Genomic DNA, 14,724 nt, shown 5'->3' with positions numbered 1-14,724 from the left:
AGGACTTGATACCTTTTGTGATTAAAAAAAAGTCAAGGATTTCACCTGTTAATTCAGGCATATTTTTAAAAAAAGCTGGAATAGAAACAGTTTGAATTCCATTGTGTATTTTACAGAATAGCTAAATAAGTAATAACATAACATAATATCTTTATCTCTGCTCGTTGCTATTGATTTTTTTCCCCAAAAGCCCCACTGACTTCTGTGGAGCTTCCATGCAGAATGATTGCATGTGTTCTCCTCATGCCACATTTGGGTTCTGGACTAAACACTCTTCAGTGAGGTTTTATTTTACTACTACAAAGGAACAATCAGTGAGCTAGATCCTTAGATTTACACCAGCTGAGGAACTGGCCCGTTGTACTCAAGTACCTTTTAACTTGAACAGCATTTTGCATCCGAGTCAGATATTTCTCTTTAATTCTAAAAGAAAAGATGATCCTTTAGAGCATTAGTAGTTTCCAGTTCATTATGAAATTATTATTATTTTTTACTAAATGGATTTCATCTCATTTGTAGTGTTTATTTTTCTCTGGGGAATAAGGATCCACAACTCTTGCCTGAGTCATCATTCCTAGAAAAATCATATTACTGTAAGATTTATTAGCTAGATATAGATTTCTTCTGTATCACATTCAAATCAAGTAATTGCATGTACTTTGATGGTCTTAGTTGCAAAGAGTGTAGGTCAGAACCTTCTTTGATTCATTTAATTTGGCAGGGCTCTGATGAGGGGACCTAGGAACCCTATCCTCACCATTTCTGTCCATTATAAAACTTTTGGTTCAAGTATTTAAGCATTTGCATTTAAAATAGATCATTAATGAGTGCTTTAGCATGCAGGCTTAAAATTTTCTTTCCATGAGCATTCTTGCAAGTAGAACTCAATTGTACAAAAGTTGAGATAGAGAACACAAAGGGGGCACAACCACAGCTGTTCCAAATTAGTTATTAAATGTGAGCAAATACTCTTAGGGTGAAGCACATTTCTTAGGGTGTATCACAACCAGGCTCTGGAAAAAATAGTATGAGGTTGTATCATTAAAGAATGTATTATAATGCATAGAAACCGGGGACATAATATAATTTGTATTAATAGACTTAATTCTGGCATTTCTTAACCTTTGAGTGCTTTAAAAAGAAAGCAGGCAGAACATATTATACTACAACTGCAACTATAATGCTTCCCTTCCACATATCAGCAGAGCATGAGCTCTGGAGTCTCAGCACTGCAACACACAGATCACATGGGCTAAATGACTAAACAGCAGTTATGACGTAATAGCAGATATGCCTTGTGGACAACTCACTAGAGAAAGATGCATAATTAATTGAAATAGTATGTTATTACACTAGTAATCCCATTTTACAGACAACATAGCCAAGCACATATATCTGGCAGATTCTACCTGAGAAGCAGAATGGATAAGATTAAGACCTCCCACCTTGTGTAATCTTACTGTGGGGTGTGAAGCTTGTTCAATAATAAGTTTTGAGAAAAACACTGAATTATATTAATCATTTATCAGAAGTGATCAGCTTAGAATGCATGATCTCCTGGTCCCCAGCCCTGTGCAACTTCCCTAGGACAAAGGGTATTTTAAGGAGATAGAGGGAATATACTCAGATGAAACAGTGATTTTAGCAACAGGCCTTAAGCAGGCTCTAATGAGCTTAGTGCACACTGCAAATGGCAATTTTTGATATCTTAAAAGTCAGCTGATTCTGAATGGAGTTTCATGGGGAAAGTAAAGGCCTCTCCCTGTTGCTAGGCCTACTCCCTTCCAGATTTAAAGATTTACAGGGAAACAATGTTGTCTAGTGCTTAGAACATTGGAGTGGAACTCAGGGTTCTATTCCTGGCTCTGTCAGTGGCCTATGGGTAGGGTGACCAGACAGCAAATGTGAAAAATCGGGACGGGGGTTGGGGGTAATAGGAGCCTATATAAGAAAAAGACCCCAAAATCGGGACTGTCCCTATAAAATTGGGACATCTGGTCACCCTACCTATGGGTGACTTTGGGCAATTCTCTTCACCTTCCTGTGCCTTAGTTTCTTCTTACAGTATGTGCTTTAGACATATGACTGTATATGTGTGTATTTTATTATAAAGTATTTCACAATAATTGACCTGAGGCTATCCAACTAATTGTACTTAAGTTCCAGAGCCAAACCACCTGTTTAAATGAGCTCCAGAGGTACAGGCCACATTAATCTGCTGTTCTAACAGTGCCCTTAGCCAAAAAATAACGATAATCAAAAGCACTTATCAAGGTCTTATAAAGGTGCTACAGTACATGCTTATCAGTGAAAGTCTGCTATGTAACATGTCACTATTGGCAGAAAAAGGATGTGATATCACAGTGGGAATATTCCTGTTAGTAATCAATGATTAAGCAAGATTTCTTAAATTTGCTAATTAGATTTGTTTAAGCAAAAGTAATTGGTGATCTTATCTTTAATTATGCATTAAATAGCAGGAACTTTGAGCTTCTTTGTAAAAAAAACAAGCTGTAATGAAGGTTAAAGAAACATACCTCCCTTTTCCCCAAGTTTTATTTCCTATAATTAAATAGAATTTGGAGCACTTAACTGGCGTCACAAAACGCAGTTGGAGAGATAATGAAGTAAGATAACTAAATGAAAAAAAATAATCCCATTCCAACATAATCAGTTAAATATTTCAAGTGTTATCCAACTGTTTACAAGAAATGCCCCAGCATGTTGTCACATTAGGATCCTGTTAATAAAGAAATGCCTCAGATTTCTGCCTACTAAGAAATACACCAATGTATTGTACCTCAGGAAGGATGTGTAAAATTAGAAGTAGCACGGAGGTTCTAATATGTAGAATTACAGACTAAAGGCTTCCAAACAATAGATATGGCAGACTAAAACATCCTTTTCTCAATAAATTTAGACTTGCTTTTATCCCTGAAAGAAAAATCTTTATCTGTTACTTCCTGCAAGTGTCTTAGAACAGCTATAGGCACTCTTCCATTTCCTAAAAATAAACAGTTCTATTAGCTAAATAGTTCGACAAACTCCTATACTTACTAATATATCAACCTGACTACAGTAACTCCTCACTTAATGTTGTAGTTATGTTCCTGAAAAATGCAACTTTAAGTGAAACAATGTTAAACTAATCCAATTTTTCTATAAGATTTAATGTAAATGCGGGGGTTAGGTTCCAAGGCATTTTTTGGGGGGCAGACATAAAGCATTATATACTGTACTGTACTGTGGTTGGGAATACCCTGGCTTACCCCACACAGGCACAGCCCGCTGCAGGCAAGGACGTTAGGAAGCACCTTTGCAGCAGCAGCTTCCCCGGAGAAGAACAGGCTCGGACTTTGCCGGGAATGCTCCAGGCCCACCTCTTCCCACCCCCACTCCACCTCCTCTCTGGAGCATGCCACATCCCTCCCTCCCCCCAAAAAAGTCCTAAGTGCCTCCAAACAGCTGTTTGGTGGTGCTTAGCACTTTCTGGGGCGGGGAGGGGGAGGAGCAGAGACACAGCGCTCCCCTGCTCCTGCCCCTCTCTCCCAGAAAGTCCTAAGTTCTAAGCGCGAAGTGCTGGGAGGGAGGGGAAGGAGCGGAGAAGCCCCGTGTGTCCACTCCTCCCCCACCCTCCCAGAAAATCCTAGACACTGCTAAACAGCTGTTTGGCGGCGCTTAGGACTTTCTGGGAGGGAGGGGGAGTAGCAGAGACACGGCGCCATACAGAAGTTATAGATTATACTGTAGGTCTTCAGGTAGTATTTAACAAAGTGATAAAACGAATATAAGCTTCTGATTGCAACATAGCCATGAAATATGATTTTTTTCCTGCTTGCTGCTAGTGGAATTTTGGCTGTATCGGTTAAATGTGTAAAATATTGATATCCAATATTTCAGGAAAAGCATTCCCAAAAAACCTCTAAGGGCAATATGAAAAATGGCATACACCATATATGTTAATGATTTCAATACTATTTACCGTAATGAAGTATTGGTGGATACTGTATATATGGTTGCTGTTTTGAACCTTTCATTGGATCATTCACGAGTTATTCCTTGACTTTTGTCCTTTCTGACATCTAATAATCAGCTGGCAGTGAAGGTGAAGTAAAGCATGTTGTGGCATGGTAATGGAAGGAAAGCATCTCTTCGCCAGTTTTCAGTAATTATTTTGTTGTTTATTCTTCCTTTATGTTTAAATACTGCCTGTTACCATAGCATTTGGGCACCATAACAGCATTTAAATGTACATAAAATAGTACTTAAGAACAACCCATTTAAATTAATAAATGATGGGGAATATAATGAGTTTTAATCAAAGTAAAAAAGTGCAAGCATTTTGCCTCTAAACCTCATTAAATGTGAACTCAGACCTTCAATGTGCGCAAATTTTACAGGTGCTCTGAACCATTGCTGTTGTATAGGCATCCAAAAGTAGTGACACATTAAGAATAACTCCTACACTGTGGATTGTGTTGGTAAAAGGAAGAACACAAGGCACGCACACAGAGACCTTCCCCTTCCAATATACACTACTTCCATTTTATCCAGATTGAGCTTCTGCCAATAATCTGTTATCCATGTCACTACCTCTAGTAAGCTCTGGGAGGGCAGAGACACCACTGCATCCAGATTCAACAAAAGGAGATGTGAAGTTAAATATCATTCCCATATTAGCAATACTGCAGCCTAAAATGCAGGGGCTCCCAATTTCTCTTTTTATAGACTGTCTAATGGATGCCCCATGGAGGTATGCTATCCCAGCATATTTCAGTCCCTCTTCTCCTTTTATTCTCCTACCCTTTATGCCTCTGTACTCTTTCCATTTAATCTTTTTCTCTTATCATTAATTATTATGTTATTAAATTGCATACAATGTCTTAAATATGCATGAGATTTTTTCAGAACACGAAAAAAGGCATGCCCCGAATATCTTATGATCTACGGCCCCAATCCTGGAATTGAATCTGTGAAAGTGAATCTTTGTGTCCAAGCAGAGCCACGTTGACGTCCATGAGTCTCTATGCATGCATAAGGATCCTTCCACATAGATCCACTTGCATGTTTGGGGTCTAAACTTAAACTTAGAAATAATGTAACAAATGATAAGAGGCAAAAAGTGGTGGAGGGTTGATGGAAGGCAGGCTCAGAGAATTATAATAAATGTAAGCAATTGCTCTAGTTTTTATATGTTTGCATGTTCAGGTTTTTATAGTTATGTCTTCTAAATGTTACTTGTAGTTCATCAATAAAGCTGATTGGAATAGTTTCTTTTTTTTTCTTTTGTGGGAAAATGCTGATTTGTTGAAACTGAAACTTTTTTGTGGAAACAGTTGTTTTGACGATGCTTTTGTTGGGAAGGTGTCTCGGGTCCAGGAGGGTATCTCTGGGGAAGGAGGAGAGGGAAGAAGCGAAAGCAAAGATCTTCTGTTAATAGCCTGGTGGTTAGCACGCACACGTGTGATGTAGAAGACCTGCATTCAAGTCCTTGCTCTGAATCAGGTAGAGTAGGGACTTGAAACTAGATATGGCTCTCTTCCCTAGTTTTTTCAGTAAACATTTCCAAACATCTCTGTTTTCTTCCAATATACAATGAAAACAAAAATTGAAACCTTTAGGTTTTTCACAAAGCTAAATTCTTTTTATTCAGCCAGCCTTATTTATCAATTAAAATAATTATGACTATAGGAATTTTTGTATTGGATCAGACCCAGGTCCATCTCACCCAGTATCCTGTGTCTTGACAATGGCCAGCACCAGATGCTTTAAAGGAAGAGACAGGAAACCCTGCAATAGGCAGGTGTGGGCCGATCTGCCCCTCTTGAAGGTCTCTTTCTAATTCCTAAGAGTTGAGTGTTGACTTACCATTCAGATATTTTTGTTAGCATCAACTATTTTAAGCATGGATATTTTTGTTGATATAAAATGGATTAATGCTCGTTGCTTGGAAAAAGTTTTCTGTGAGGTGATGGGGTGAAGGGTAAGATTGGAAGATGCATGACAGTATAGGAGGAGGATGGAGGAGAACGTTTTTCTAAGAGTGTAAACCAACCAAAAATCTCAAGTCAAACTGTGAAGTGTAGGTAAAACATGATCAGAACATTATATATATAAAACCTAATGAAAGAAGCTGGTATATTGTAAATGATTCATACAAATTCCTGCTCTTCAAAGGAAATATAAATAAAGAAATCAATAGCAAACCCTAAGAACAACTGAATTAAAATTCAGAATTGTGCAGTCACACTGTTGACAATGGAAAGAGGGATTTCTCAGAATGACATTCCTTCTCTTTCAGAAATTGACTTGCTGTAGAATGCAATGCCAGATGCTGTTAAATATGCTGGTAATATCACATTACCCTTTCATTATTTCATTATATATGGCTTCAGGATTCTTAGAATCAACTGCTTGGAGAATTTTTTTTGTAATGTGATAATTTTGCTTTTCATTTGACTGATAATTGTTTTCTGTATTCAGTTCCACCAGTCATTCGAGTCTATCCAGAGAGCCAGGCCAGGGAGCCTGGTGTGACAGCAAGCCTCCGATGCTACGCTGAAGGTATCCCAAACCCACAGCTTGGTTGGCTGAAGAATGGAATTGATATTACTCCAAAGTTATCCAAACAGTTAACCCTTCAAGGTAAAAAGGCATACTTACCACTAAGGGCATAGATATGTTTAAAAAAAAAACAACACTACAGAGATTCTACAGTGGAATCTGACCTTTTATGCTGCTTTTATTTATCTGTTTAGAGAGACATTGTGCCATTAGGCACAGCCCTGAACCAAGGAGGGAAGTGTGAATTGCACCACCTCAGGAGACACTGGGCCTTAGAGGTACCCTCTGAGGCACAAATCCCTCCCTGCTTCCTCTTTGCTTGAGTGAGGAAATGTGGAAAGTAATCGATTCTGGCCTGTACCAGCAATAAATTTCAGTACTGTACCTGTCCCCAGTCCTGCACTAGAGTTTATCTGTGTGGGCCAGCACAATGAAAAGGTGAGCTAAGACTTCTCCCACCCTGCCAACCTGTACCAGATAGAGAAAGTGATCTTAAACCCAAGATCCATGTAAGTGAAGGGTGATGATTCTTACTCTCCCTTACTCCCCTAGACAGGTCTGTGTAGTACAAGGCACAGTCCAGACGATAGTTTAATTGCAATTCAGCGCTAAAGTTTTTGATGTGGAACAATTTATGCTGTTTTTGCCATTTGCCTAATTTAGGTGCAAATAATATGTTTAAAAAAAGATAACCAAGAATCTCAGTTATTGTTTTTATTTCTTACCCTGGTGTAAATCCAAACTCATTCTATTGGCTTTAATGGAGTTTTTCCAGATTTACTCCACCATAAATGAGAGCAGAACTTGGCCCAATGTTCCAAATTAATTTTTTACTCTAACTCCATTGAAAACAAAAGAGTTTACTTTAGGGATGGATTAGGATTTAAGTGAATTTTGTAAATTTTGCAGTTTCTGTTAAGACCAGCAAAATCTGTTCACTGAGATAAGTAAAGAATGACTAGAACAGAGCATTAATCAGTTATTGGACATTATAATGAAACATATATAAAGTCATTAGTAAAGGTGTCTTGTACCATTTTGTGACACATGCTGTAAATAAAGTACAAGCAAGGAGCTGAACAAAGACTCTGCCAGAAGCCAGGCTGAAAATATATTCTTTTAAAATTTAAAAACCACCCTTGCCTCCTGGACAGGAATTGGCAATACACGAAGCACTAATAGAATTGTCCAGCAATACTAGCAGTTTCCTCTGTAGATTGAGTAGAAGACTCCAAGTGTTAAGTATCTGAATTATCATATCCTATTTTGCAACCTTTACTCACAATGGATGTGTCTTCACAGAACAGTTATCTTGAGTTATAACTTGAGTGTTACCCCAGGTGACCTCCTCTCCATACAGAAACATCTCTAGCTTAAGTTAAGTGGTGCTTTAAACTCAAGCTAGCTAGATCTTGGGGGTAGGGTGTAGGCGGTTGTTAAAGCTCTGTTGCTGTTGAAGCTTGAGATAGAAATTCAATGTGGATGCAACAGCTGGAATTACAACCATTCATCAGCAGCTAATGCAATCACTCGGTGCTGGTAATCAAGTCACTCTGTGTAATTCCACTATTGTTCTGAAGTGTGGGCAAGCTTTCTGAAGCTAGGCTAGTTTGAGTGCAGTTAACTCTAGGGTGCTAACTCCAGCTAGCTGTGATGTGAAGACATATCTGATGAGTGGTCCTTATTCATGTGAGTAGTCTCACTATAGTAAGTGGGGATACTATTGTGAATATCTGTTACTTGACCTGAAAATGGGTTGCAGAATTGAGCCATTTATGTGCATCCAGAGGGTTTGTACTGAGGCAGCTAGCCCATGTCTCAACCCTGCTAGTTTTAGTGCATAGGCTTAACCAGGTCTGTCTACCCATGCTGGGAAGTAAGTCCCCAGCTGCAGTGTAGACTTTCCTTAAGTGATTGGAAAAAAAATCCTCCCCACTGAGAAATATGCAGGTGTGAGTTAGCAAGAATTGTGCAGCATTTTTGAAAATGTGTTCTTTTCTATCTTTTTGTAGAAGTATTTCATGACAAAGTGTATCATGATTTTTATTTTGAAAATGCGCCAAGGCCAGATTCTGGCACCCTTACTCAGGGTGAATAGTGAGTAGTTCTACTAATGCCAATGAGGCTATTCAAGGAGTAAGGTACAACTCAATAGAAGTAAGGCTGTCAGAATATAGAGAAAACCCTCAAGGTTGGTTTTAGACAGCACTGAAATGTGGATACCACTTTTGGCTGGAAATTGGACAGAGGGTAGGCTCCTTCATAAGATTTCTAAATGTAATGAATCTGGTCAGATCAGAAATATCACAAGATTAGCCTTTTGCAGTATTTCAGTGCTTCCTGTCATAGCCAAAGTCATGATACAGAGATACGCAAAAATGAAAGAAAAAGAAAAATAATAATCAACATTTTCCAACTCCTAACAAAATCCGCTTCTGGTTCATTTCAAGTTTGGATGAAGATTCAGGTCAGTTCTTATCATATTGAAGCAGCCTCCATGCTTCCTAATGTCCAGAATGCAGTCTCACATAATACTGTACAGCTTTATTTTGTGTATGACTTTCCACACATATGTTATCCACAAATACTTTAAAATGTTAAATAATTGATAAAAACAGAGGGAGGATATAAGTTCCTATATGTTTTTGTTTTAATATTTAATACAAATTTGTAAATAATGGCAATCTAGTTCTCTAATATGAAAGAAGAACCCCAAGCCACAAAGTCTAGTTCTGGATCTAAACTTTCCCAAAGTTTGGAGTGGGATCAAATCCTAGGGGTCCAGTTTTGTCCTTAACTCTAAAACAAAATTTAAATAATCCTCTATTTCCCAACATGAGATTCAATTGCTTTGATGGATCTAATTTTTAGTGTATTTTTAGTCATTTAGGTCTACATTTCGAAAAGTAATTAGTGATCGTAGGTGCCTCAACCTTTTCCCAAGTTGGGACACCTCAAAAGGGTCTGATTTTTTTCAGGGGCAGATGCACAGAATTCTTGAAAATCAGGCCTTATTAAGGTGTCCCAACTTGGGAAAAGATTGAGGCACTTACAATCACTAATTACTTTTTGAAATGTTTGTGTTTTTACTTATTTACTGCTATAAGATATTTCTTGGGCTTTGATAGGAGCTTTGATTGAACATCCCTTGAAATGGATATAATGTAAGGGTGCATGGGAGATCCTGCAGCTTTTAAAGTATAGCTGTATACTTATTTCTATATTAGCAACTTGTACTTTATATAAAGTGTAAATTAAAGGCCAATCTTGGCATCTCTTTCTCTCTCTCTCTCTCTCTCTTTATTAAAGTGCAGTTTTACCCACTTAATCCCAAGGACTTCCCACCCTTTCATAGGAGAGGGTCCCCCAATGCTGGGAGTTACTATGTTGTCAGCAAAGAGCAACACCTGCATTAGAAGGCTGCCTAAACACAAGGCTGTCCTATGTTTTGCTAAGGTATTGGGGAGGGGAGGAACACTCAGCCCTCTAATAAGGGACCTGGTAGCGGAAAGGGCCAGAGAAGCACCCAAAAGATGCACAGCTGGTCGGGATGCCATGAGAGCTCTCTTGAAGGGATGTGTGGAGAGCACTCTTGCAAACAAAAGCATCTAAAGGAAAGTGCTTTTGTGAAACAATAAGAGGCAGACAAAGGGAATGATCCCGTGGATCTCAGGTCTGTCTGAATGCAGGGTAAATAGCTCGTTGAGCTACCTTCTGTTCCATGTGCAGAGCTACTTGTTGTCCATCCTCTTCTTGGATGATCTGCCACTTTAAGGGACCCTGTGGTGTTAGTCCCCCCTCCACAACTCCATTATTTTCAACTTCAAAGGTAGGGCATGGGGCAGAGACTCCTCTAGACAGAGAAGTGTCTGGGGAGTGAGACAGTGTGGAGTTCCTACCAACAATATACCAAAGTGCATCTGGGAAAAGAGCACAGATGGGAAAGTAGCAGATAGCTCTATGCAGAGAGTGTTGCACCTACCCTTATAGGTGATCATCCTGAGCTCTACTAACCACTTCCACTCCCCCAAAAGACATACCCACTTTCCCCTTGAAGGAACACTTCATACCATGGGAACATTCCCTTCTGCAGGACCACTGTCCATGGGAACATGCCTTCTGGACTCTGACAGCTCACTTGTGCTCTGGAGGGTTGTGAGGGGAGGTTCTTAATATTAGATGTCTAGAGATAAATAATATGAGGAGAATGATCCTTGTTCAAGGAAAACATATTTCATGCCTTCTTGCTTAATACACTTTATTAAAAATTAAATTATGGATAATCTTAATACATTTTTCCTATAACCTCCCTATGCTTTACACCTCAAATCAGCAGTAAAAAAAAATGTAACGACTGGAACAAAAGAAAAGTGCTCCTTGACAAGCTATATGCCACATCCCTGAGTCCCATTTTGTCCATATACAATTGTAAAGACTGGATTCTTAAACATGGATTCTGAAGTTGAGCAGGCACATTTTGCACTTACAGCAGAGTGGCACTCCTATTACAAAAGGGTATTTGTATGAAAATCATACAACACCTATCTATCCAAGTCCACATACAATTTCCCATTTGTACACACAAATATTGCTTTTGCATGTACAAACTTGTGCACAAAACACTATTTGTGTGTACCGCTTCATAAGCATATATGAAATGTAGCCCTGAAATTGTTACAGAGACAGGTTTCCACAGAAACTACTATAAAATCCTGTACAAACTTATCAGCCGCTATTCTGCATTCACTTCCAGATGTAGTAATCACTATGGCTGCCTTTTTTTAAAGGCAGAATTATCAATTGAATTAGAGCAATATTGCATATTTGAGAACTGTTTCAGAAAGGTGGATTTTCTTAGACTGATATTTCAAAGGACCCTCATCCCAGCCTCCTTGAGTAGCATTGCATAAACTAGGAACTATATCTGTCTTTCAGCATGTGGTGGAGTAGTTCTTTTGACAGTTTGCATTTGTTAGACTTTTATGGCTGTAAGCAAAATACGAGCGAATTTTCATATGCATTTGTCCACATTTTGCACATATAAATTGTCATCTGAGAGTGCAGTGGCACTCTGACTAATTTGTGAGCAGGAGTGTACACATGAAAAAGAGGTTGGGTTATGCAAATTCGACCCTCTATTTTTCTAACTCAATTATACCAAATTATAAATAAATTCAATTAATGTAGCATCCCATAAACTAGAAGCTATCTCTCTTTCAGCATGAATTGAGCTGAAAATTTACCCCATTATGTTCTATGGAAGCCATGTTATTTTGTGTTAAATCAGCAATACAAGACACCAGAATGTCAATGATTGTATACAGCATAAGTACAACAACAGCTAAAGTCTATAGAAGAGGGCATATCAGCATTCAAGCAGGTATATAATCTGGGACTGACATCCAGATCCAAGCAGCAAGTACAGTTGAGCTATTCCTGTTCTCTGTGAAATGGCTGATAGTGCTACTACACCTTTGGAGTAGTTTGGCATGGATCCAATGCATGAACTCAGGAAGGAATGCAGTTTAATTAGGATGAACTGAGAAAACTGCCTGAGTGTAATCTGAAAGCACTGTAGCAAAACTGAAATTGTTGTTCACATGGCGTGTTTTCCCTCTGTTTTCAGCAAATGGCAGTGAGGTTCACATTAGCAATGTGCGCTATGAAGATACAGGAGCGTATACTTGTATTGCAAAGAATGAAGCAGGAGTGGATGAAGACATTTCTTCTCTCTTTGTGGAAGATTCTGCTCGGAAGACCCGTATGTATTGGGAAGAAAGTCTATTTCTTATGTTAGCCCTCAGCTATGTGTTAAGAAAATTGATATTGAAAACCACTGTGAAGTATTAAATAAATTTATAGTTAGTATGTCTAGATAGCTAGAAACTTTTTTTAAAAAAAGTGTAAGAATAAGTATAGCCATTGAAAAGTGTGTAATTTTAAATATTAATTTTATCCAGAAGTAACATAAAATGTCTGATTAATTCTGTGAATTGATGCCTCACTGTACCAGCATTATTGTTTGGATTGTTCCCTGAGGATCATTTTATCATATTGTAATGTCTTGGGAGAAACCTTTCTAGGTTTCTGTCTACGATCTCTATCCCTAGATATTCCTAGATACAGGACAGCTGAGGGAGAAGAAACATGGGTGACTTTCTGCCATCTTTTTGCTCCTCTGATTTTGGAGTCCGCTGAGGGTCAAACATGGCCCTGGTTCACATTAGAGTAGCCTCTGGGCAGCTTTAATTGCTCTAGTTACTAGAGTCTAGTAGATAACAGACTCCAATGAGTCCAAAGAACTGTAGTCTGGCTCTGCAATCTTGTGCTTTTTTAATTCTCCCTGCATACCCCAACCCTCCCCTACGCACCTGTTAGCCTGGGATAATAAGAAACAGCAGTGATGCTAGTCCTATGCCAGAACAGGATTCCACTATGCCAGGGAAATCCTTAGCTATTACCTTCTTAGGGCAGCTTTAACTGCCCTTTGCAGAACTAGAGTGATACAGAGGAATTTTAGATGCCAAGGATCTTACAATTGGTCTTTATATTACCTGAATAAGAGACACCTCCAAAGAATCCCCACTGGTTTTACACTAAGCCTACTTCATCGCGGAACTACTCTACAAGTTTTATTTAATACCATGCAGATGCCCATTCATTGCAAGTACACCTAGTAAAACTGATAGTTTAATAATGAGTCTCATTGTATTAATTCAAGGAATCCCTAGTAACTTGGGTGATTTTTCATCAATCATAGATATTATAGATGATATATATTATTGTATTACAGTAAGTTTGTCTGAGACTTCTCATTGTAAGACCCTGTTCTCAATTGCATATAACTTTACCAAACTTTAAGCATTTGGGCTGAAATTATGCCTGATGGACTTTGTGGAGGTTTTGTTTTTGTTGGTTTTGGGTTTTAAACTTCAATCAAAAAGGTTCATCCATTTCTGAGAGCTAGGCTCTCAGGAAAAATACTTTTATGCACATATTACAAAATTCTGGTCACCTTTGCTTTGAGATGCTCTAATACTCCATACTTTGGAGCAGGGACTTGAAATTTGGCAGGAGCTGGCTTTATGTCAAAGATGTGTCTTTTGATCTCCCCAGGAAAATTCACCCAAGTTTGGCTAAGTTATAAGCTTTTGAAAAATTGCAGTTTGCATATTTTCTTTCCATACTTGCTAAGGCTTAACAGCCAAAATCTCTGAAGAGTCTGTCTGCACTGTGCACGCTCCAGCAAGTGAAGTTTCTACTCTCGTCCATGCTATGCTGTGTCCTGGTACCTAAACTGAGGCAGGGAAGCCTGTCTCTCCTGTGCTCAACCTACTGGGACCATTCATTGTAGAGGAGGAAGGTCCATGAATCGAATGCAGAGGGGACAGAAGCCAGGTGGGACTTGCGAGGGAATAGATTGGGATAAGAGAGGTGTGGGGTAAGAGATTGGGTTTGGAGTCTGTGCCCACTAGAATCTGGAATAGAACCCAAGATTCCTAAGTCTGACTATTCCACTTCTGTCAGCAAATATCTATTAAACTCATTGACAAATATCTATTAATCTCTCATCCCTATAGTAGCACTTCCACCCTTCAGGAGTGTCATCTTGTCTCTAGTCACCATATTTCATGGAGTCCTTGGCTCTGGAGTCCCCCTACTGGGCTCTTCCTTGGACCTGCAATGTTCTTTCTCAGCCTGCATCTTCTCCTGACTCCCCCTTGGGGTATGGTATGGCTTGGCCCTCCAGCCAAATCACAAGTTTAAGCCCCTTCCAGGGTAGCATGAACAGGTCCGAATGAAAATCCAAATAAATCTTATAACTAATAGCCATTCCACGTCTCTCAGGCATCACTTGTTCATTCTGCTTCAGGGCTTCCTCTGCAGGAGCCTAACCTGCTCTTGTAGTGTTCTTTCTCTGTTGCTTTCTGTCTGTTAAACCGTAAGCTAGGGCTTCTCTCCATCAGAGAGTCCAGTCACCTCTGTTGTCTCTTCCCAACTGAGCTTCCTCGGTCTACTTATAAGGCCTAGCTCTGTCTAGTCTGGCCAGAAGGCAATCAGTTAATTACCATCCAGGTGTGGAGCATGGGTTCTTTCCCTTGCCTTGCAGGTATAGGGGGTAAACTCCATCAAAATCTCCATCTAATACTTGTCCACTTA

At 39.1% G+C, this 14,724-nt stretch overlaps 1 protein-coding gene across 2 annotated transcripts in view; it reads left to right on the top strand.

Annotated features, from left to right (window-relative positions):
- The window catches only part of FSTL5 (follistatin like 5), a 529,446-nt gene that overhangs the window by 420,083 nt on the left and 94,639 nt on the right, over positions 1–14,724 (top strand). For both annotated transcript variants that reach the window (XM_024211556.2, XM_024211555.2), the window contains exons 8-9: positions 6,484–6,645; positions 12,191–12,325. In XM_024211556.2, coding sequence (XP_024067324.2) covers positions 6,484–6,645; positions 12,191–12,325 — 297 coding nt within the window. The remainder of the gene's footprint in view (positions 1–6,483; positions 6,646–12,190; positions 12,326–14,724) is intronic.

Source organism: Terrapene carolina, unplaced genomic scaffold, assembly GCF_002925995.2.
Source record: "Terrapene carolina triunguis isolate 2854851 unplaced genomic scaffold, T_m_triunguis-2.0 Scaffold66, whole genome shotgun sequence".
Classification (NCBI taxonomy): domain Eukaryota; kingdom Metazoa; phylum Chordata; order Testudines; family Emydidae; genus Terrapene; species Terrapene triunguis.
This window is presented reverse-complemented; position numbering and strand designations above follow the sequence as displayed.